Source organism: Cyprinodon tularosa, unplaced genomic scaffold (genome assembly GCF_016077235.1).
Source record: "Cyprinodon tularosa strain WSP-4 unplaced genomic scaffold, ASM1607723v1 ctg45, whole genome shotgun sequence".
Classification (NCBI taxonomy): Eukaryota; Metazoa; Chordata; class Actinopteri; order Cyprinodontiformes; family Cyprinodontidae; genus Cyprinodon; species Cyprinodon tularosa.
The window spans coordinates 420,942-445,564 of record NW_024039174.1 but is presented as its reverse complement, the minus strand read 5'-3'; the positions used below and the strand labels follow the sequence as shown (position 1 = coordinate 445,564).

The 24,623-nt window shown below is 35.9% G+C and overlaps 2 protein-coding genes across 3 annotated transcripts in view; one reads left to right on the top strand and one right to left on the bottom strand.

Annotated features, from left to right (window-relative positions):
* Window positions 1–10,266, top strand: part of LOC119793316 (vasoactive intestinal polypeptide receptor-like) — a 37,007-nt gene extending 26,741 nt beyond the window's left edge. Inside the window, exons 7-13 of one of the 2 annotated variants that reach the window (XM_038300440.1) lie at window positions 872–1,025; window positions 5,550–5,610; window positions 7,679–7,745; window positions 7,832–7,923; window positions 8,663–8,792; window positions 9,163–9,204; window positions 9,368–10,266. In XM_038300440.1, coding sequence (XP_038156368.1) covers window positions 872–1,025; window positions 5,550–5,610; window positions 7,679–7,745; window positions 7,832–7,923; window positions 8,663–8,792; window positions 9,163–9,204; window positions 9,368–9,559 — 738 coding nt within the window. In that variant the 3' untranslated portion in view covers window positions 9,560–10,266. Of the gene's footprint in view, window positions 1–868; window positions 1,026–5,549; window positions 5,611–7,678; window positions 7,746–7,831; window positions 7,924–8,662; window positions 8,793–9,162; window positions 9,205–9,367 lie in introns of both variants that reach the window. The other variant, XM_038300438.1, reaches the window with a different exon arrangement.
* A 4,683-nt stretch (window positions 10,267–14,949) lies between these two features.
* LOC119793370 (kelch-like protein 40a) lies at window positions 14,950–22,950 on the bottom strand. The gene is made up of 6 exons (XM_038300525.1): window positions 21,714–22,950; window positions 19,980–20,140; window positions 19,664–19,771; window positions 17,895–18,080; window positions 16,955–17,104; window positions 14,950–15,395 (listed from the first exon to the last, which is right to left on the bottom strand). Exons 1-6 carry the CDS (start codon window positions 22,821–22,823, stop codon window positions 15,284–15,286), a joined length of 1,827 nt encoding a protein of 608 aa, XP_038156453.1. The 5' UTR covers window positions 22,824–22,950; the 3' UTR covers window positions 14,950–15,283.
* Between the last annotated feature and the right edge of the window lie 1,673 nt (window positions 22,951–24,623).

The following is a 24,623-nucleotide window of genomic DNA, read 5'->3' as shown; positions in this document are numbered from 1 at the left end:
GTCATATTTAAATGTCAAATCATTCTGGCTTAAACATAAATGTACTCTTTATCAGAACATAATGTCCCATAATTTAGAAAATTTCTATTTAAAAAAAAAACAACCCTTTCTTAAATTCTGTGTTTTATTTATTTTACGCAGGCCAGTTAGTTATACAGCAGCTTCTACACCTAAATTCGGCCAATCATATATCAACGGTCATCTGCCAATCAAAGTTTTTCAGTCATAGCGTCTTGAGTCATATGTCGCAGCTAATATACGCAATGGTTTAAATAAGAAATTAGAATAATTTATTTAACCATTGAGTTAACACGGGGATGGGACGTCTGTGTCTTCAGCAGGCGTAGAGCTAACAGAAGTGGCAGCCTTGCGAGGCAAGGGCCAAACATGTACGGCTGTAAGCCTTCTACACCAAACAAAGCTTCTGCCACCCTGGCGTCCTCTTCAACAAAACATATTAGTCCCCACTTTCCTCCTCTAAATAAAAAATGTATGATCGAGGAGACTCATCCACGACCTACGACACAAAACTCTCCTCCTCTTGCGTGTTTCCATGATTCCTGTCCATAGCGTTCCTTGACAGTCGTTTCTAAGTCACCAATTTAGTGCTACTTGGTCCCAATGTAATTTCCCATTGGGAACCTACTAGCACTAAGTTGCTAACTGGTTACTAATACGCTTCCGAGAGGCTTCTGCCATATTCACAGCAAGAGAAAATATTTGTGACTTCTTAGAGGTCACAGAAACATGTTCATAAGCACACTGACAGGGATTTTAGATTGAAAGGTTATCAAACCAGATTACTGTCATAAACATTTACCTCATATTTACAGGGAATACAGTGATTCACAGACAGGTGCATGTGTTGCAGGTGGGCTGCAGGGCAGTAGTGGTCCTCTTCCAGTTTGGAGCCACGGCGAGTTACTTTTGGCTGCTGGTGGAGGGCCTCTACCTTCACGCTCTATTGGCAGTCTCCTTCTTCTCTGAGAGGAAGTACTTTTGGTGGTACATTTTGATTGGCTGGGGTAAGTGTTCATTTAGCTGTCTCATTCATGGGTGATCTGACCATAGCCTGAGCCCCTTTATCTGGTCTTTTGTAAAAATCTACAGTTTTTTAGTTTTTTTTGTTTTTGCCTGTTTGTCCCTGTTAGGTGTGTCAGAGCATCAAACTAGTTTACATATTTGTCAAAGACAACAACAGTAAACTCAAAATATTTTTTTTTAAATAAAGGCTTGTATTTTTAAAGGAGGACAAAAATCTAAACCCCCTAAAAAATTTTTATGGGAATTTACGGTAAATTACTGGTTACTAATTGCATTATTTTGATGGTAATTTCACAGTATTCCACTGGGAAAAATACTACAACAACCTTGTTTTCACCAAACTAATGACGGTGCTTGGATATGCAGCTTAAACCTGAGCGATCAGAAAAATGTAACACTGAATGTAGCACTCCCAAAAATCTGTAAAGCAGGCAAAAAGTCAAGCAACAAATGTTAAGAAGTTAAGAGAGTAAGGTGTGTTATAAGCAAGTGGTTGAAGGAGCAGTACAATGGGCTTTATGCACAATTTGACCACTTCCTGACCTTCAGCAGTTCTTTTGTTTCCTCTCTTTCATAACTGGATTGACTGATTGACCCATGGTGTTAGGGTAACTGAGGTCAGAGACACTTGTATTAATCAGGCTGTCCAGCAATGAAAGACAGAACCTGCTGAAGTTAAGGAAGTAGTGTAGTTGAGCATGTGTCCCATCCAATGGTTAGTATTGGTTAAGTATGGCAATACCTTTGCAAAGTGCAGGTGAAGGATACTGCTGATTTAAGTTGTATTAGGCCGGGCATACACTGTGCGATTTTTTGGAAAGTGTATGCTTCTATTGTAAAGGTGACATGCTGTAAATTAGTAGAATTTCCCCACAGCATGGATCGCTTCAGCTTTCCTTCAGTTTTCAAAACACTAAAAATTAAATAACATCCTTTGTTTGGCAAATGGAAATTAGCAGCTACTAAAGAACATAGCTGATGTACAGCCCAGATTGTGAAGTTAAAAATACACTTTGCTGAAATATGATATTGTATGTCTCGATATAAATGTTTAACTGAAGATAACACCAAATACTGGTACTACTGTTTAGTTTGATTAAGATAGCCAAGCTAAAATAATGAAAAAAAAAACACAGATTGAAAAGCTGCTTAAATTTATTTCTAACCTTGTGGTATATGTCTTCAAGCCAGACGTATTAATATGGAATCAAAATGTTTGTTCAGAATGTATATACTGATATTCTATGACCAAGGTTACCAACTAGCATTTGAGCCAGCATGTTGATTTTATTCCCGCTGTTTGAACGGAACCTTCAGAAAAAGATGAAGAAGAAAATAAGTTCAGGCTCAGATTATTGTTGTAAAGTGATGGCTCAACCTCTACTTGGTAACCATGGTAACAGAACATCCATAAGCACATTAACATAACTTATTTCACAGTTTATTTTTCACAATGGCTAGACAGTAATCAAAACATTTTTTACGGCTGGTATTTACACGAGTCACGGCCTTTGGAGTTTTTCAAGCCGCAAACGTGCGACAAAAGTTGCAGTTTGTAGCCTGGAGTTTACAGTCTTTTTATGCTTTTCTCTCGGTTCAGTTACCAGTCTGGGTGCCAAAGCTCAACTTTAAAGTCATGTTGCATCGCTGCTACTGGGTTACTTCACATTTGCCCTCATTTCCAGTTAATTCCCTGCATTTTCTCTGTCAAATAATTTTGACCATCCCTCCTATTGACATGCACCATAAAAAATAAATAATTTATTAATGTGCAAACTCACACACCTAGTAATAGAAAAAACAGCTTGATGTTTTTAAATAATGACCCCCTTACTTCCTTTTTATCTTCCTCTGCCGTTGAGTGCCAAGTAATGGACTAGTTCAATGCTGCTCTGTCTTGGTCTCACAATACGCCACGTTTCAAGCACAATTCAAATCTTAATGTAATGGGCTGTGTCTTCACAAAGGATGTTGTTAGTACAGTATTTTACTGGACAAAATTACCGTTAAAAGTTGTAAAATTGGTCAAAAGCTATCTCCATAGTCATTTATAGTGCAAACATCAATTTGACAGTAGAATACTAAATTATAGTACTTTTGTGCCAAAATTAGAATAAAAACTCTTCCATCCATTTATTTTCTCCTGCTTATTCCGTCAGGGTTGTGGTGGGCCCGGGAGTCTGGGCAAGCGCCTGGGTACACCCTGGACAGGTCAACACTCTGTCAAAGGGCAATACAAAGACACACAACCAAGCATACACACTCAAGCCTAAAGACAATTTAGACATGCCAATGAACCTAATAGTCATGTTTTTGGACTGTGGGAGGCAGGATTTGTGGCAGGATGTTTTTCTGTTGGTATGATTTTCTTGTCTGAGATGCAGTGTTACTTTTACACCAGATATAATTGGACACACACCTTCCAAAAAGTTCAACATTTGTCTATTCATTCCACAGAATATTTTACTAGATGTGTTACGGACGTTTTGAGACGAACCTTAATGTACTTTTCTTTAGCAGCGGTTTTCATATTTGACCAAGGGCTATTTTTGCCCAGTATCTTTCTTATGGTGGATAAATGAACACTAACCTTAAAGATATGAGATATGAGAAAACGACCCATTCATCGGTTACCATTGCATGTTTCCAAGCAATACAAGGCCTTGTCCATATAAGACTCAAACTCACTGCGGATCCAGACATTTGAATTGAGAAAGCTTCCAGGAGAGGTGGCGAAACATCTTCAAATCTTGAAAACCAAGTCCAGTGGATATTTTTTGAATTTTTTTGAATTTTTACGGAATAAAGATATGAGAATGTGAAAATGTAGGGAACAAACTTCCAAACTCTTCTTAAATAAGTGCATTTATAAGACAATCCTACCTGCTCTTCCACTGTCTCGTGAAATAATCTTTCTTCTGAGTTTTTCGTCTTCCTTCTGTAAACTTTTCAGTTTGCTTCTTATGACTCAGACATTTTCAAGGCATGTGGTAAGAGCTGTAGAGTTACAATGAATAGCTGAAGCCGGAGCTCAATGGATAAGTAAATACAAAAAAAGTTAATACGCTGCAAGGGGAAATTAGTACGTCACAAAGGTTCAGCATTTGAAACAACGATAAGATAAGCTGATTCCCTCAAAACCTGAAGCCTGAAGATCGCACACTATACCTTTAAATGAGGAAGGTTGAACAGGTACGTAAGATGTTATGGGGTCTTCTGTGACTTTTCAATGAGTGGGTTGGTTTTGGTCAGCCGAACACTCCTGGGCAGGTTTACGGCTATTACAAGTTTTTGACCATCACTGTGATCTGTAGGAGTGTCCACAGCTTTAGAAATAGCTTCTTAGCCATTTCCAGATTGACAAATCCCAAATAAGTCTTTGTTTTTTTTGTTCCTGAACTTTTTGGGAACTGCACATCATATCTAGCTTTATAGGATATTTTGTCAGGCAGATCCTACCTATCTTGCCTTGTGTGGCTTTAGAAAATGAACTTAGGAGTAATAAAAAGTGGAGGATGTTTTTAAAGGAGGTCAACCATTTTTTCTCACAGGGGCATGTCGTTATGGATATTCTCCTGCCCCGATAATAAAAATACTTCATTTAAAAGTTTAAAATCTTGACTAATATTTCAAATGGTTTGATGTTCTGGGACACTTAGATGTGACAAACATGCAAAACAAATCAGAAATCAGGAAGGGGGAAAAAATGTTTCATATTATCATTTAGTATAATTTTCTTAAGTGATTTGCATGTTTATCTTTAACATGCAGATGCACAATCCGAACTCTGCACCTATTGCACATTATCGGGCATCAAATGCTGCTGAACTTTTAACTTTTAGCCCTTTAAATTGTTCATCTCATTGTATTTTTCAATAACGCATTTTTTGCACAAATGCCATTTTGCACTGAACCACTGCAACTTGCACACTGTCTCTTATCCTCTGCACTGTTCACACTTTGACCACTGCTGCACTTTTTGTATTTTTCTATAACTCGTGCCATTTGAAATATCAATGCAACGTTCATAAGCTGTATGTAACGCAATTTCGTTCTGTATGCACCCTGTGCATACAAAATGACAAATAAAGAAGTCTAAGTCTAAGTCCCTGGAAATTGCTGACCTGTTTGTTAGATGCAGCATCCAAAAAATTATCAACAACCATGTTTTATTTCCCCCAACACACCAATAAATGAACTATAAATAGGCTTAAAATGCCATCTCCCAGCAGGGAAATGGAGAGAAGCCTGTGACTTTTTACAGAGTCCCTAGATGAACCAATATTGGCTCTTATGAATCCTGTAAAAAATGATAAGTACACCCAAAATGCGTAATTGCTTTGGCTATGTAGTAATTCGGTCAGGGATCACTCACTTATTTAGCCATCTTGAATTTGTGCTCCGTTTGTTTAGATCACTGTGGCCATAACTGATAACTCCTTTTTAAGTCAAAGAACATTTTAAAATTGATGATACAACTAATTCTCTCTGCTGTTTGTTTACAGGGGCTCCAACCATCTTCATCTCTGCATGGGTGGTTACCAAAGCTTATTTTAAACACCCTGGGTGAGTTGAAAGTTATTTTTATAATACATTAAAATATCATATTGCATTACACAACAATTCTGCATGCATGGCTGCTAGCTTCACTGTTGATAATCGGAGATCCCTTGGGATTTAATGAGTGATTTAAATGAAGACTGTCCCTAAAGCTGGTGCAAATAAAACACATTGACAATTAAACTAAAAAGAGGTGGAATTTTGTCAAATATAATTAAGACATTTAACTGAAACAGACTTTAGTTAGGGTTGGAAAGGCTTTTATGTTCAAGTTAAAAGAAGCTGTAGATTCTGAAATTCATAAGGAAAGATTTAAACTTTCTATCATTATTTTCTTGTTGATTTTTCTTTTTTAAGTGATAGTAACACCTTATTTATATAATTTAAGTTGAGGATTAAACATTCTTACAACAAAGCAGCACAACCTCTAAATCTAAACATTGTCCATTGGTGCTATAAGATAAAGAAGTTTGCAAAGCATTTTTTCCCTCAAAACTATAAAAGCCAGTACTTATATTTGAATTTCAGTTCAGATATAGGAGGAATTTATGCAATAATCGAACATATTATGTAATGTGATCATGAATTGGAACGAAAATTATATACTGCAAAAAAAGGGAAACTCTAAACCAATACAAAAAGAACCTCTGCAAGGTAAGGAGCACTAAATTGAAAGCAGTAATTAAGCATTTTATGCACGCAAAGCACTAAGATGTGCAAATTGATCCAGTTCCAACCATATAAATGAATAAATTACATGTGATAACTGCAGTGAGGAACCAAATGCAAAAGGAAGGTCAATGTCTGCCATGGAGTTAGAGAACATAATGTTTATTTTTTTTAGAAAAGAAGGAAATCATTATTATTGACAAATCATTTAGAGCATACTTTATATAAATATATACGAACAAATCTAAAATTTATAAGATAAAAGTGACAAAAGCAAACTTTAGAAAACTATACTAAAACCTTGAAAAGATGTAAGATGTACAGCAGCAAAATGAACCCTAAACAGCTGGATTTACCTCCACCAACTCATCATACCAGCTTGACCCAAGCTATTGCTCAATAATTTAGGTGATTATACTTTAATGTAATTGCATTGTATGGAGTCCATAAAAGAACACTGAAAAACCTTCTTTCCTCAAGATAGAGATGCACACTTTGGGCTGGTACACCTGTGGGATGTTATATAGTTGCTGTTGGTATTCATTGTTTTTTATACATTTTTCTAAACGTGACTCCATATTTATGTTAAATTTTGATTTTTTTTCTTTTTTGGGGTTTAGTTGCATATTGAATTGCTTCCTGTTGCATTGATACCCCGCTTATAGGCACATCATTTATCTCCATAACTGTCATTGTATCAATACCTTCTTTGTGGTGACAATTAATGCTGTCAATATTGAGTTTTCACTTAATTTTGAAATGTGTTTAAGGATAAAAAATATGATACTGCAATCTCTTTGATGTTCAAAAAATCTATCTTTTACTGATAAAAGTGACCTTTGTATATCCCCCACCCAATATTTTTCATGGTTTGTTGATATGAAATATAATTGCATATAAAAAGTTTGAATCCGATGTTTGGCCCAAACATTTCCCACAGTTCAGCTGTCTTTTTAACTGCAGCTCCTATTTTTTTCTCCTCTGTATCTCTTTAGCAGGGCTTTAAAAAAAAAATACTTGTACAAGCATCAAAAATTAAGCAGCAGACTCGTTTTTTCTGTTCCTGCTGCGTTTGGTGTGAACGCAGCTAAAATCACAGAACATAGAAGATTGACTCCTGACCAGATTAAATTAAAAAAGACATTTAATCATTTATGTTCACACAAATGTTTGTTTTCTAGACTCATTTATGAATATCCAAACTCTACTGCACATTTAGACACTCACTGGTGGGCTGGTTGTTTTTCACAGGACAGCTAAAGTTACATCTTTCCATTTTAGTTCTGGTTGCAGTTGTACTTAACAATCTTACTTTTCTGGTGTATTTGCTTGTTTATCCACTCTATAGGATGTAATTTTTCCCACTGTTATTGATCTATATATTTATTTTGCTTCTCTATGTCAGATGTTGGGAAACAATAGATGACCCCTCATGGTGGATCATCAAAACGCCAATTTTAGTCGCTATACTAGTGAGTTACATCAACTGTACGCTCTTAAAATTTCACATAAAGCTCCGCATAATACAGCATTAACCATTGTCCCGCTTCTGTTGCAGATTAACTTCTTCGTCTTCATTTGCATAATCCGGATCCTGCGGCAGAAAATGAATTGTCCTAACATCGGAAGGAAGGAATCCAACCAGTACTCGTAGGTTTTCATTGCTAAATGTCAAGAAGTCTTTTGAAGCAAAGGTTACTGCCAGGGCTGATCCCCTGGCATTGTAGGACTTTCCTGCTGTACAGATTTGGGTTTAAGAAGTCATTCTTTATTAAAGGTATAATAGATGATGTTCTTTTTCTGGATGATTCATCAAAATAAATTGTCCTCCTAATTGTCAATCATTCTGGTGATATGTTTACGTAACGCTGTCTTACGTGCTTGTCCCCATTTTCACTGAGTCTGACATTGTGGAAAAATTGCAAATCTTCTTTTGGAAAGTAAGCTTGTATGAGCGATGCAAGCAGCAACTTTTAAACAGAGCGTGCATGAGGAGAAATGGGCTTGTGCACGTTCTTGCATGCATTTAATAGGTGTTCCCTCTTGGGAGTGTGTACAGTGTTGTGCATGTGCACTTTTTTTTTTTTTTTAAGTTGAGAGGGCGGGTCTTTTAAAAAATTCACTATACCTCACTATATACTTAACCAAGCTATGCAATTGAATGCAAAGATATATCCTAAAATTAACTTTCCTACTTCTCATGATTAAAAAAAAAACGTTTATTTAAGTTTTCTGTACATAGAAAAAGCAAAGCTAAAGTTAAAGGAAAATTATCCATGATTTTCACATTTTTTTTAATAAAATGAAACATAGTGTGTATTTGTTATTATATGTTGTGAAAATTGAATTAAATTTTATGATCTTTTCTGCTCTTTTTCTTCTGTTTTAGGAGACTGGCTAAATCCACATTGTTGTTGATACCTCTTTTTGGAATAAACTACATAATATTTGCCTTTATTCCTGAACACATTCACCCACAGCTCAGGATGGCATTTGATCTTGTTCTGGGATCATTTCAGGTAAGAAAACAAATCATCTTGTGCAGATTGTTACAAAGCCTGTTGGCCATTTATTAAGGCAAATCTGGAGAAATACTTTTACAATAAGAAAATAGTGTAATAGTGAAAGTAGATGTTGCAAGTAAAAAGGTTTGCAAAAATGGAAACTTTGTGGTGGAAAGTCCTCTCAATTTATTACCATTTTGGCTCAGAAAGATATCTACTGGGAACATATCCCAGACATTGACATGATGAACCTCCTGTCTAAGCCTGAAGTTGGTCTTAATCTTACCACCATTATTCATGCTTAAATATTTGGAGCATTTCCCGCAGTTCAGCTACCTTTTTAACTGCAGCTCCTCTTTTTTTCTCCACTGTATCTCTTTAACAGGGCTTTGTTGTTGCTGTCCTGTACTGCTTCCTGAATGGAGAGGTGAGTAAATTCAAACAAAGCAAGGCTCTTCAAGGTGTTTACTCCCCCCACCTCTTTTTTTGTAAATGTCAACAAGTCTGTTATTCTTTAACCTGGTGTGTTTCCAGCCCACTTTAACACCACTCCTCATACTATTTGTCCACCTCCTTGGCCTCCTCTGCAGGTGCAGTCTGAGGTTAAGCGTAAATGGCGCAGGTGGATGCTGCAGAGGTTTCTTGGCGCTGACACTAAGTACCAGCAGCCATCCATTGGGAGCAATGGGAACAATTTCAGCACCCAGATCACCTTGTTGACCAAATGCAGCCCCACCACACGACGGGCTTCAACCTGCCAGGAGCACCTTTCTGCAATCTGAAACCCACTAAATGCTGACTCCCCTTGGTTTCTATTATCATTTAATGAATGTGTGACTCACATGTACTGTTGCCATACACTGGGTGTACTGAGGCCACGATAATCCTAAAGTGGATTTTTTTGTTGTTGTAATCTTATATGCTAGCTATAAAAAGAAACAGGTGCTCTGTGTTTTTCTCGCCAAAGCACAAAGTCATCTGACACCTCGGACAACACTTTCTTATTAATTTAGATCTTTTCAATGAAGAAAAGCTCCTATTTTTGAAGATTATATCAAAGCAGCTATGACCAGAAAGAGACTTTACCGTAGCATGGAAAGTATTTTCACTGGATTGTCTGCATTTCAGTAAATCAAATAGGGAAAATAATAACTGGGATGTGCTTTTCTTCCGAAATGACTTAAAAATTGGGAACATCCTTGTTATCTAATGGTACAAGAGGTCCAAGGAGAGACAGTAGAAAGCAAGTTTAATTCTAAAGGAAGAGTGCTGACAAAAATAAATGAGTTTTAAGTAGATTGTTCTCCCCCTTAAGTAAACATTATGCTTGAAAGGCAACTTTATGTAGATCTTATTTATTCAATCATAAGGACTATTAAATGAGAAATAAACTCTGACAGAGAGAGACCAACAGCTCAAAGAGTTTAAAGCTTTAATGCTTGAGCTGGCATATGACCGATAAACCAGAAACTATGATGGATGCTAGCATTGGAAGCAGTGGCTGAAACAAGAGGTGACAAGCATAATGGTCATCTACAGGCCTTGAACTGGTACAAATTTATTTATGTTCATTTATTATGTCTTTCATTACATTGATTTCAGTGCGTTTTCAGCACTAATTATTTTTGTCTGCTTCACAGCTGATGTAGAAATGACATACAAATCCACTACTATATACTTTAAACACACTCAAAACGCATGAAAAGACTCAAGGACAATTTTTTTTTTGTTACTTTTACAAAACTGTATTTTAATTTCAACTCATTTAGATGTGAAAATGCACTTCAGTTTTTGTTTTTGTTTTAACTAATTACCAACCTTGGACCATGTTTAATTTGCAGCCACACATTGGGGCAGCTGGTTGCATTGCGCCCATTATAAGTCTGTCTCCCTGGCAGTCATTCCTATCAGTCATGCAGCAGTTTTTCAGGTCTCGGCACATACTTTTCAAGGCCCCTAAAAAAATCAGGTCTCTTTATAATTTGCTTCCATTTCTTTTCTCTCTTTTTTCCAATAAGAAACCTATTGTCGTGCAATAACAAGCTTGATTTCACAAGGAATTACTATTAATAAATACCAAAGGCAATTATTAGCAAAGTTAGTAGTTTGAAGCTAAACGACCAAGTCAGAGCACCAACTGATTATCAGGAAGTAATAGCCAAACAGATATCAGTCTCTTTTGGTTATTCTTTAAGCTGAGGTGTGGTATAATATATAACAACAGATGAAGGAGGGAATTTGCGCACCTGCATTCTTAAACAGCAAACACTGCATAAATACAGAATAAACACTTCTCTTCAAATAGAAGAATTTATAAATGGAATACTTAAAATAGCTTAGCCAATCTATCATTTAATTTAAAGAAAAACATTTAAATAAGCCGTCAAGTAAAAATTAAAGATTAATATTAAAACATTAACTACAGGAAACAAAGAACAAGAAAAAACCTAAACCAATGAAATGATATCATAACCACTTAATACACAGCTTTATATGTGTTAAAGAGCTATTTTTTATTGTAAGAAATTGAAATTAAAGTAAAGTTAGCTTGGAAAATACAATAAAAATAGAAACAACAAATACAGTTATCTTTAAAAAAATGATTTGCTTAATTGCAAATTAATATAATTTAAGATCATATTTTCCTATTATTGTGTAAAAAAATAAGCTAACACAAATACTGAATGGAGTGAAAAATGTATATGATTCCCAATTTTGTTTGTTTTCTGTGCAAAATTAGAGGCTTAGCTAAACAGCAGAGAGTGCAAATACCACTACCTTCAAATATTAATGTGTATGGGCTCATATTGTAAACACAGCAGAACTAATGATGCCTACCCTCTTAAAATTAGCAGAGCTTTATCATTATTAGCTCAAATAAGAAGAACACAATTACAGGACATACTTTAAGCAGAAGAAAATTGACTGTTTCTAGCCATCAACTTTGGAAATGCTAAAAAACAAATGTGTTGCGTTAGGCTCGGTTGCCTATACTGAAGCATTTAAGCACAAACAAAGAAAAACAACAAAAAGGAGAATTGTTTTACTTCTTTTTCTTTCATCATTAATACATTTTTTCGAGCCCAGACAAAACCTTTTATCATAAAATGAGTCTTGGTTATAGGGGCCACAATGATAGATGGTTGGCTCATGGAGCCATGGCCCTAGTACCATCTTCTCTTTTTCAATGGAGGGAGACTATTTCTGTTGTTGTAATGAGAGAACCCTGTCTCTTCTTAAGGAATCTATAATCTTCCATTTTTTTTGTGTGCAGGAGCTCAAACAGCCGGTTTTAGAGGACAAGCCAAATATTTAACCATACTAGAGTCACCAGTTAAACAGTAGATTGTATTAATTGTGGATCAAACCTTTTGCTGAAGATGTAGTCTTGTACTTCGCCATCAAAATCAAGACATGCATGCTGATGAAGTCAAAGATTCAGAAACTTACACTGCTCATGCTTTAATTGCTTTTTGAAAACAGCAACTCAAACTGTAGCTCCTCCTTCATGGTAGCTGTCATGAAAATACATTAATACAATACGATGCATTCGAGGAATTAGTTTTTAATTGTTTCTTTTGTTCTCTGTTAGTAATTCAGTCCTTGTTCCATCCAATGCCATGACCCCACAAGTATTTTCAGCACATGGTTCAGGTTGCATGACTGTGACTAAGTTTCCATTTTTGTTTGACCAGCTCATTTATTATCTCTTACTAATATTAAAGGCTGATACAACAATAGAAAGGACTTTTTACCCCAATAAAACAATAATAATATGTATTGTTATAAACACCTAGCAATAGAATATACGTCCAATAGATTTTATATCATTTCAATATATTCTGATTCAGAACGCACAGCATTCTGGGGGATGTAGGCAGAGGAAAGTGTTTAGCCTCTCACACTTTTCTTAACTGTAAAAAAAAAGTGGTTAAGATAACAATTTAATATTTCCATTTTTCTGCCTGTCCTTATTTCAAATAGGTAAAACCAAAAACTAATCAGTAATTATTGAGATAGACTGATATTAAATCTTTGATCTGGGAATATTTTTCAGCCATATATCACACTGCATTAAAAGAAATATAAATTTCTTATTAAATTAATATCATGATATCTAATAATCTCGAATTATCAATGTCCCTGTGAAAAATAAAAGCAAATATACAGTATACAGAGATATGCAGATATAGGAGCCACAATGGGAATGTTTTTAGCTGTTGGTTCTTGTATGATCAAAATGTCCAGCTTGCTGTTCAGACCATGAAAGACTTATTTTGCTCTCAGATAATGTGGGTTGGATCAAATTACTGTAAAGTAGGCTGTGATAAATCCAAAACAAGTGTACGTACACTAAAACTCTGCACATTGGCAATTTTAAAAAATTACCTTTCCAAATGACAGCTTAATGAATTTTACTAATAAATGTATTAGCAATGCTGATAGTATTGTTCGTAAAAGCCGAGGTCTATGGTACATGCAGGGTACTGGATGTGGCTGTCCTGTCTGTGACAGTTTTATTCGGGTCGTACACTCAGCTGAATTACTGCAGGATAACATTCCAGAGGAAAAATGGAAGCTCTGGCTAATAAAGCTTTTGTCAGATCACAGATGTTTTTAGTTTTCTATAAGTACACGATCTTAGACAGACGAAGCAGATGTATTAGATCAGTTCTCGGTACAGTGTATAAATATGCTAAAGCTATCTTCTGTTGTCTAGATTGCATGGATAAATGAATTGATTGAGTCTTTTGCTTACTTTATTCACTGTTACCATAAGTAGGTAAATCATTTATGTATCTTTGTACTCAGATGGTAAGTTTTCATATTTTAGTTTGTGGTTTCCTGGTGATAAATCGTTTTAGATAAACATAAGTCTTTTCAGTTTCATTTTGGTTCCATTGTGAATACTTTATTCATTTTACAATAATGTAGATAAAGTCCTATTTTTAGACTGTCCAAGTTGTTCAATGTTACAGCCACAATATTTGATTAACTTTACTGGAATTCTACTGGAAAAGCAGATTTTTATTTATTTTTTCTTTATTTTGTGCCCATTCTAATTTGCAAATACCTCAAGAAAGGTTAGACTGAATAGTTTTTTTAAGTCTTGACCCAAAGTCTCAAATTTGTAAAGGATTTAGTTTGGGATTTTAACAGTCCGAGTTGAGTCTGGGATCTCTGTAGCTCCTCCAAAGTGACGTAGTGCTTCCTTTGCTGCTTTTTTTATAAATGTTTTCCCATCCTTTTAGATGGCTAGTACTGTATGTGGTTGTAGCCTGCTTTTCCAACATTGTTAACCAATGTTATTTGCTTTAAGAAACTAATTATCTTTACTGAATCCAAAAACTCATAGATTTATACTGAAATTAAATCACACAGAGTTGGACTCACATTTTTATTTCCTAAAATTTAAATATAAAATTCCTTCTCTTTCATATTTAGCGTACTACTTCCAGATGATTAGTTCAAAATTCCTATAAATATTGATATATGTGGTTGTAACATGACATACAAAACTTTCAAGGAAGGAGACTTCAGTCCTTTTTTGCAAAGGACTGAAGTTTCGACTCTCCTGTTTCTCTCTGAATGTAATTTAACAACTTTATCACTGACATCAGCATGCTAGCACACGCGTTTGTGGTGCAGTAGCACACAGGTCCCTGTACACTCTTTCTTTGTTAAAGTAATCTAGCAACAAAACATCAGAACTGTTCAAATACAGCACAGTTTGATCCAAACTGTGTATAAATGTCATAGTAGGAGGCATGTGCCCGTTTTTGTACCTGTTGTGACATTGTATGTTAAACAAAAAATACAGCGTGTGAACCTAGTGTCCCAAAGAGCTCTCATTGTATATAAAGTCAAGCTGTAAATATGCATAAAGAATTGTTTTACGATTCATTTTATGATGATATGCTTAGTACTCAGGTGTCAACTAGAAATCTATGTTTACATTTAAAACTTTCCCACTCATTGTATTTATGTAATGTCTCTGTAAGGATTACAAAGTGTCTTTAACTAGTTACTGTAAGCCTTTGAAGGAAGTCTCTTTTTTTTTAACCCTCGGCATGTTGTGTAGAATTTAAGGTTGAACAAATACGGATGAATATAACATTTGCACTCTGATCTGGCTTCAGTGTCTTTCTTTTGCCTCATCCATGACAGAAACTTATTCAGCCATCTTACTTTTATTTAAATGCAACATTGAATGTAGTAAACACATTTATTGGAATATCCACCAAAAGGAAAGATGAGATTAAGGTCTAGCATTTTTGTCATTTTTGGTGCAATTTATTTGTCCTTCTCCTTTAGCTTTAATCAGTAGGCATGCGTCTGTCTCCCCCTGCAGTAAAAGATGTGATAAAACTTTACACTGATCTCATAGCTCATTTTTTACTTTTTCAAGGTTCCCCTGTATAATTCTCTACTCCAAACTGTTGTCCATTGTCCACATGGAGAAATGACATTGACTTCAGGATGCAACATGAAGCAGTTCAGTTTGATTATAACTTGGTGAGGCGAAGAGTGTTGAGACGCACTGGGAGAATGGTGGATCCCTCTGCATAGCAGATCTCTCGCAAAATCCCAGTCCAGCATTTCTCTGATTCATCATATCTGCAATAGAGGTAAACATCTTAGTATTGGTTTTTCAAATGGGATCCTAATGTGGTGTAAAGTAGGAATTTGATTTCAGTATTTCAATTGTAGCCCTTTGAGGAATATAATTTTTTTCACTGAATAAAATAGAAATGACTTGTTTTGTCCCAGGGACTCTCTCCACAGTGTGATTTTGGTCCTACTCTTTGATTAATATAATCTGTTGAGGGATGCTGATATTAGTCTGCCTTGCTTTCTTGTCTTCTCCGTAAAAACAAATATAGCAGCACGATTCATATCAACAATGGAGTCATGATGAATTAATCCTAAAGGTGAACGTATTTCCTGATGTGTCCTTATAGCCTTTGCACAGAGACCTTTACTTTCACCCTGAACCGTAATCTATGAATAATGACAGCAGTGAGAAATTAGGTGTGTTAAAACTGAACCATATGTCATGCCAAAATGAACTTTACCTTAAATATCCACATGGAAACGTAACATTTATCTTTTTTTCAATAATCATGATTTTAGGAAATCTGGGCCTTATCTGTTTTGACTGACAACATATGGACCCAAATGGGAATAGTTTAAAATGGCTTTGCTAAGAGTGCATTAGTGTAAAAACCATATCATCGTCTTAAAGCTGTTTCACATTTTATCTCTGACAAACCTCTTTTTATCTCTTGTATATTATTTATATTACATATACATTTACAGGTCTATCAATAAAAAAAAACATAAATTATCTGATGAAGTTTCATATAATTTGTCAAAGTGAAACTCATATATTACAAAAAATGTGAATATTTGCATTGTTAGTTCTGGAGTATTTAGTCTTCCTCTGAAGAGTTCATTGAATCAGCTTTTGGTATCTTTGGCAGTGCATGAATATCCAAGTCCTGCTGTGAAATTAAATCAGCATCTCCATTACCTGTTAAGATGGGGGGGGGGGGGGGTCATCTTGACTACATACACTGCCATTTACAGCTAGGGATGTATTTTTTAAGTGTCAGTAAAAACATCATGTTTTTATTCTATCAGGCAGTGATGGGAGTGTCACCAGGTTTGGGATGAAGGCGTGGTTCGGCAATAAGTCTACACAGTCAAAATCAAAGTTGCAGCGTCTGGTACAGACCGCTATGAAGGTGATAGGGAGGACTGAAAAGCTCTCCCTTCAGTCCATCAATGAGCAGTCTCTACTGAGGCGGGTGTGGAGACTACTGCTGAACCCCCCCCCCCCCCAAAAAAAAATCTCCCCCCCCCTCCTGTATATACAGCTCTATCAAAATTTTGGATAAAAATTTTAAATAGATCTGTAAGGGGATAAATGGAAAGTATGCAAAATTTGGTGTTCTGCTTTTTTTTGGTATTGTATGTTATTTTTATTTATTTTATTTTAATTCTTATGAATGTGTATGTAGCCTATACCAGCATCAATCAAGAATATTCTATTCTAATATTCTATTAGATATCTCCGTAATAATAAGAAATTCATAATTTCATATTTCAAAAGTCAGCAGTTTATTTTTAATTCTTGACAAACATTAGAGCAATTGTGTAAAGTGGTCTCTCACCTCCAGATATCAGTCATCTCAGTTGGTGCTGTTTCTTCACTAGTTTCACTGGGCATCATGGCGTAACCTCCAATAGCATACAGATAACCCCCTGTTGAGATGAGACTAAGAGAGCTGCGCTCCTGAGGGAACTCTGTAAACTCAGACCACCTAGAATGTTACAAACAAACAACAGGGATATAACACTATAAAAAATCTGATATTTGACTGTGATATTGACACAAACATAACAAAAGACAAAAGACTACAGCTTCTGAGTTATAGTAGTAGCAGTAGTTTACTAATTTTGACCTCATGCACTAAAAAAACCCTTCTTAGATGGTATTAGTTTAGACATTGTTCGAAACATTTCAAGTAAACTCACCCCAATGTAACAGCGAAACCCCTCCCCAGATAGGAGGACTTACTATTGGAGTCTGACTGAATGGTTTAGGTATCAGTTGGGCTGCTGCCATCAACAACTTGCATTACATATTGATAAAGTTGGGACTATTTTCAGTGCTTAGTGCTGTTTCTCTCTTTCAAGGTATCATAGCAATAGACTCAGCTTTCACAGTGACTATATGTATGTGCTCTGTTTCATCCTTTCTTAAATAAAAACCACCACACGACTCATCTGCTTGAATTTTTCTTATCCAGACACAGCCACCTTTGGAGCTAGTGTACCGTAAACGATTTCTAAGAAGGACAATATTTAGAGGCTAGTATGTATAAATGGACTGAGTTACACTGTAAATTTTGATTTATACATTGTACCAAAAATGACTGATGTTTGTCCCTTATCTAATAAAAGCTGTTGTAAAATGTGTTTGAGTTTCTGTAATCTGTAATGAAGCAATGTTTAATAAAATCAACTTATCTGCGGTTGTTTAATGTCTGATTCTGCACTCTAAAGAAATTATATGCCATATTTACTGGTAAGAAAAAAAGTTTTCCTCACTTGTTGGTGGTAATGTCATAGACTTCAACAGAGCTGGTAAGGCCTGAGTCAGTCACCCCTGTGGCCACATAGATCTGGTCATTATGGATGGTGATGCCGAAGAGAGACCTGGCAGTTGTCAGAGGAGCCAAGTCCTTCCACTCAAACTTAGTGGGGTTGTAGACGCAGACTCTTCTCATGCATTTCCTGAGTAAAATAATTTAATACAACATGCTGAAACAGCTTATCTTATACATGATGTACCACAAATTGGTAAGATCAACTGAACTATGTATGTTTGATGTCTTACTTTTAAACAAAACTCACTCAAAGACACTAAATGTATAACATTTAAATATAATATAATGTACTAGGTGTAGAAAAGCTATTTAGCTATTTTTATATTAGTATCTACGTAAGAACTGAAGGGTTGACAAATTTGAACACATGATCAAAAATAAATAACTGGTTAATTATGCTATTTTTTAAAAGAAGGTATTCGAGTATTTAATATTTACCATAAGAAAAAGTGCATAAAATGCAACTTATATTTTTCGAGGAAAAAAAAAAGAAAAACTGTTTTTTCATTCGGATAAAAAAATCATACTGTACTTAATCATTTATTAAGTACAGCCTTATGACATGCCTTTTGAAAACTCAGAAACTGGGTTGTCTTGATAAAGGAAGATGTTAGCCCTAACAGTACTGTATTCAAGATTCACCCATCAGAAAAATATTTAGCCAAGAAGTTTCAAATTAATTAATCAGGTTATTAAAGCCTTGGACAGTGTAAATAGCTATCAATCTTTAAGAAGTTTTGCATAAACTACTGTAGGAGAAAATTAACTCAATAAGTACAAAATATAACTGAGGTTGTGCTACAGATTGGTAGCAGATTTAACCCTTTACCTATCAAGGCCAAAAATGGTGATTTGGAGATATTTAGGTTTTACAGTATAACTATAAAATGATCAGGAACTGCCTCAAATCTGAAAGCTTTATTCCTTTTTCCCAGGAATACTTGAGCTTGACTTTTAAACATTTGCTATTGCACTTTTGTAATGATTTGTCAGTAGTTTAAAAGAACTAAAATACAAAAACGGATTTGATTGTTCAAGTTTCTCAACAACCTGGGCTCCAACTCTGGTTTGGCTGCTTTTTGCACACAATTAGACATAGTGGAGCTGCAGGTATACTGATGTATTATTATAAAACCGCATCCTTTAACCAAAAATGAGGTACCAATGGAAACAGTTTTTCTTCAGATCTTCCTTTTATTTTAGAAAAAAGAAATAAGATGTAGAAAGACCTGAAGCTACTGCTGTTTGAAGATGCTTTCACTATGTATACATGCCTTCACATGGCTACTTGAAAGACTACAGATTCTTTAACTTAAAGTATACACAAAAACAAAAACATGTCCTTGCTTCTATACTTCTTGCTAATGTTTTTAATACGCAATCATGAGAATTAATGGTATTTTTTTGCCGTATGTGTGCAGCAATATTCTAAACTGGATGAATTGGATGCTATATATGTGTTGGTACAGCACATACTGCCAATAATATATCAGTTGTATAACTATAGAGCACTTTGTAAGTTCAGTGCTATGATGACACAAGCTTAAATGCAAAACAATAAATGGGAAATATAGCACAAATCAGCTAATTTCTTGATGTATTATAATTTTTAAAAATGCCTGACTGATAGAAGTAGAAAAATATTGGCAATAAACGTATTTTGTTTGGTAATCACCGTGTGTGATGTTGAGTGTTTCTCAAAACACTTACTTGCTCTCAGACTTTCCTCCAATAACATAGACAAGACCCTTGTGTGCAACAGTCCCATGGCCATACACCTCATAAGGCAGAGGGTCTGACTCTCCCCATTTGAATGACCTGAGTGCAAAAAAGACAATGTATTATTATGTTGAGCTCATATCAGTTTTACGTGTGAAAGTGAAAATAAATTGTAATTTGAAAGCAGAAAAGAAGGGAAATTCAAAAAGAGAAGCACATATTTCTAGGTATTGCTATTCTGGATTTCTTCAGATAATTTTAAAAAAATATGGTAAATCAGAAGTTCCTAAAATCAAGTAAAACTTACTGTCTGTCATAGATCATGACTGAACTCAGGGCATGTTCTCCCTCCTTCAGCTGTTTCCCACCAACAACAAAGATAGAGTTTTCAACTTCAGCCAAGCCGAACAGACACCGAGGATTGGGCTGTGAAGGCATTCCCAACCATTCCGAACTTACTGGATCAAACTGTGGATAACAGCAGACATTTGGAGAGACATTTTTACAATAGGATTTTCAAAGGGCAAATATTTGTAATATAAGATGTTAAAGCAAGAGAGTGTGGAAAATCCTGAAAACATAAAATTGTCAAAATAATTTGTTTTTTAAAATAAACTTTTAAAATGAACAAATAAATATGTCAAATGGATGTCTAGAGACTCCTTAACTATCTGGTATAGAAAGGAAAGAGCAGTCCTGCTTTCCCCAGTGATGAAGATGATTTCATGAAGGTAAACAGAGTAGAGGGTGGACCTGTCCTTGCTTAGCAATAATTCTCACCATACCAATATTGCTCTGATGACACCACTCAATTTGAGGTTTTAAGTGAAGGAAAAAGAGAACAATACATAGTTCATGCTGAACCAACACAGTCTGAGGGAGCTGGCAGACAGTCCATCACATTGGTTGATTGTTAGCATTTTTTGTCTAAAATCCTGGTAACATCCATGTGTTTAATATATGAATAGCATTAAAATTAATGACTGTCTTGTCACCTTCAAGAGCATACTTAAGACCTATGTATTTGTACAAGTTTCTAATAACCTACCTTTTGGGATGCTATAATTCCCTATTGTCTATATCCCTATATTGTGTATGTTCTGATGTTTTTAAACTGTGTTGTGAAGCACTTTGTGGCTTTGGTCTGTGAAAGGTACTGCATAAATAAAGCTTATTTACTATCAAACTCTAACTCGCTTGTTAGAGTCAAGTACACGAAAAAATAACCTATCAGTGTTTTAACTTACCTTAAAACAGCCATATGTGTAGTATTAGCTTGAGGTGACCCTCTGGGGCACGGGTCAGCAATGTTTTTAAGGCTCAGAGCTACTTCATGAGTACTGAATCATAGGAAGTAATACTGATCTATGAACTGCAGAGTTCACCTAAACTTCATTCTTAATAAATATATTTTAATTAATTAATTAATTATTTTAATTTCAAATTTTCTTTTAGATATTTTTATTTAGAAATATCTATAGATGCCTAAATGCTATATGTGATTAATATGATTAAATGCTCTTTAAATTATTGAAAAAGAAGAGCAACAAAATCATATAAAGTTAAAAACTTAGCCCATTGGTGATTTGTTCAGTTTTCAGAAGATGCCGAGGGCACCCCATGTGGTCCTTGAGGGCCCTTTGGTGCCCATGGGCACCGCGTTGATGACCCCTGCTCTAGGGTCACCTCAACTGACGAAAACACCCCAATACTGTCTTTATTGAGAGCAAAGTGTTACCAAAGCCATTCAACCTGGAGTCTGGCGAGATGACTTTGTTCTACATTTATGTTTAATTGCCTATGCTAAGGCTATGTACTATCTAATCTAATGTTTAGAAACTCTCGAATATCTTGTCCTTGATTTCTTTTTTAATGCATTTTTAATCTTTGAGCATGACAACAAATGTAAATATCTGAGACCGACCACAAGTAATAAATAAAAACTTGTGAAATGATGCCATATGCCCTTTAAAATTCTTAGTTTTTAGCAGAAAACAAAGCAAAACAAAACTGTTTCATTTTGACATGATTAGCACACTACCTGTAGGAAGTAAGACAGGAACGGTTCGTCTTTGTCCTCCTCATTATAGAGAAGTCCTCCAACCACAAATATCTGGTTCTGCTTTGTCACCAGGCTTGAGTGGTTCTTGGGAATCTCTGTAGATTCTGAAACCACAAAGCACTCATTTCCTGCCGGGTCATAGGCCACAGTCCCTGTGTTGTTGATCAAGAGTATAAGGTCCATCTCAAACATCCCAAAGCGAGGGTTGTTGTTCAGGATTCCAGGCAGGTATCCCTCCTCATCCTCCTCGTCCGTCTCCTCCCCTCCCTTTGCTCCTTCAATCTTCTTCGGCTTGGGGAGACGGCCTTGGTAAGCATCTGCGATGAGATCCAGCTCCTTCTTGATGTCTTGGTTAAATCGTATGTACTGATGACGCTGAACCTTTTCTTTGAAGTAGTCAATTGGAATGAGCCTGAATCGGACACAGTGTAACAACTCAGGGAGTTCCTTTAACCGTGTTGGCTCATCATGTTTGATCCAGCCCATCAGGGATTCAAAAACCTGCTCTTCCCTGTCAACATTTAGGGCGTCTGAAGAGATGATGATGGCTAATTCACTTGGGCTGAGCTGGAAAAAGTCCTGGTCCCTGACAACAACTTGGTAGCGTTCACAGATGAATTCTCTAGCTCCGAGAGCGAGCCTCGGACAATCCAGAAGAAGACCCAATTTAAAGATGGCAAGGCAGTTTCCCAGCACCATCTTCTCTTGAAGGTATGATAGACATACAGAGAAGATGGAAGGGATCTGGTACATGTTAGCAATCATGAAGATATCCTGAACATTCTGCTCTGTGAGATTAATGTCAGATGTGTATAAGTAGCGCAGGATCATCCCCATAACACTTGGGTCCACATCTTTAAGGACTATCTCCCGCTTCTTACTCTCCTCTAGTTCAGACAGGAACATGGCCTTGAAGAAGGGACTGCTGGCAGCCAAAACCAAGCGGTGACAGGGAAACTCCTTGTCCTGGATTTTCAGGACACAGTCCACAAACTTGTCATTCTCTAGAAGGTCACATAGTCCATCCTGCAGCAGGGACTGTTGGTACATCCGAGGCTGTTGCACCGGGTCTATCGTCAAAGCAGCCATTTTGATGGTGGGCTCCCCTCTCTGCCACGACAGAGCGACACTGTCGGTGCTCACTGGCCTGCTCAGATTGCCACGAATAGCCTCAAAGGATTGGTGAGCCGATGGTTGCAGCTGTCTATGACTGTCACTGAGTGTGGAAGTCCTTAGTATTTATAGACTGGATCCCCACAAAGCAAAACCAGGGACCGAGACAGCCCATGGAGAACAGCTGAATGTTACTCATCAGGCAGCTATTCTTGACATTGTAACACACTTTTCTTTTTTTAGTGTACATATTATAAGCATTGTATAGCAGCTGGAATAAATAAAACTTTGGATACAATGTGAAGACAAAATTGACTGAAAACGTCTTTATATGTCAATTAATGTTTCTTAAAAGTAAAAATAAATGCTGATCCTCAAACAAAAAATCCCTCCATTTATTCTGACCATTACATTCTCCAAGTTACAATCAGAGAAACTGACATACTTCTCTATTAATATGTTTTTACCTCATCCACTGAGTCACACGCAATAAAGATACTCCACATTTGTTTTGTGGTTAAAGAAAGAGTAGATTCTACATTAATTTATAGATATTCAAACGCATATGTGACTCAGAAAAGTAAAATGATTAAGTCAAATACTGTAAACTTCAAACTCTCTCTCTTCTGCCTTTACATTAATAAAAAAACAGTGTAATTATCTTTAACATACCTATCCAATGTGCACATCCACACAACACACATGATATGTTAACACTGACATCACTTTGCTGAGTATGTTCCCTTTATGTGACAATAATTTTTTTTATAGTTTGAAAATTTAATTCTTTCTTTCTTTCTTTCTTTCTTTCTTTCTTTCTTTCTTTCTTTTGCCTTTTGATGTTTTTTTTTTTTTTTTTTTTTTTTTAACTCTTATCTATGCTTTTGGGACATAAAGTGTACTCTAAAGTCACATGTTTCGCTTAGGTTGGTTACATAGGTTGTGCAACAGTGACACCTAGTGGTTAAAAACGACACCTTCCTATATTAAAAAAGAACAGCTGTTTTTCTGTCATTTATATGTGAACAAATCCTTGTGTTTTAGGTATTAAAATTGTCCTTTTATTAGGACCACGTGAAAATAACTTCATAACTATTAGAATTGGACGCTGTAGGTTAAAAGAGAGAAATACATAAATGATTTCAGATAGCAGAGGATAATGTATAGCAGTCTTAATTTTTTTTTCTTTTAATATTTATTAGTAGAAGTGATCTAAACTCAAATTCAATGTATGAAATTCATTGTGTTAAAACAGACTCGTCCCTGCGGCTCCTGGGGGCACCGGCATTGCAGCGGCTGGGGGATTTTTCCTCGGCTCTCTCCTCTTCCCTTGGAGTGGGGGGCAGATATCCTGGGTTGGCCCCTCCTGGGTGCCTTTGCTCTAGGGATCCCTTTGGGCATCTGTTTTTTTTGGGGCTCTTCACAACCCCTATTGAGCATTTTTCCTTTGGATAAACTTTACATGCACAAGTACACCCTCACAAACAACTACCAATGCTTGGTTCCAGGTACTAACAGATTCACATCCATACAGAAAGACCATATTCTTATCTTCAGCTACCACAGTATACATGTCAGATTAAATAATACTACTTATACTTCAGCGATAGCGTTAAGGTGCTACTTTTGTGTATCTCTTATACTATATCCGTTGGTTGTGTTGTTCTTAGATCTCTTTGCAGGTGATGAAGCAGACTGAAGATCTTTTATCATTTTCTCCCTTTTATCTCTTCTTTCTTTCATCATTTATCCTGTTCTTTTCTTTTTTGCTTGTCC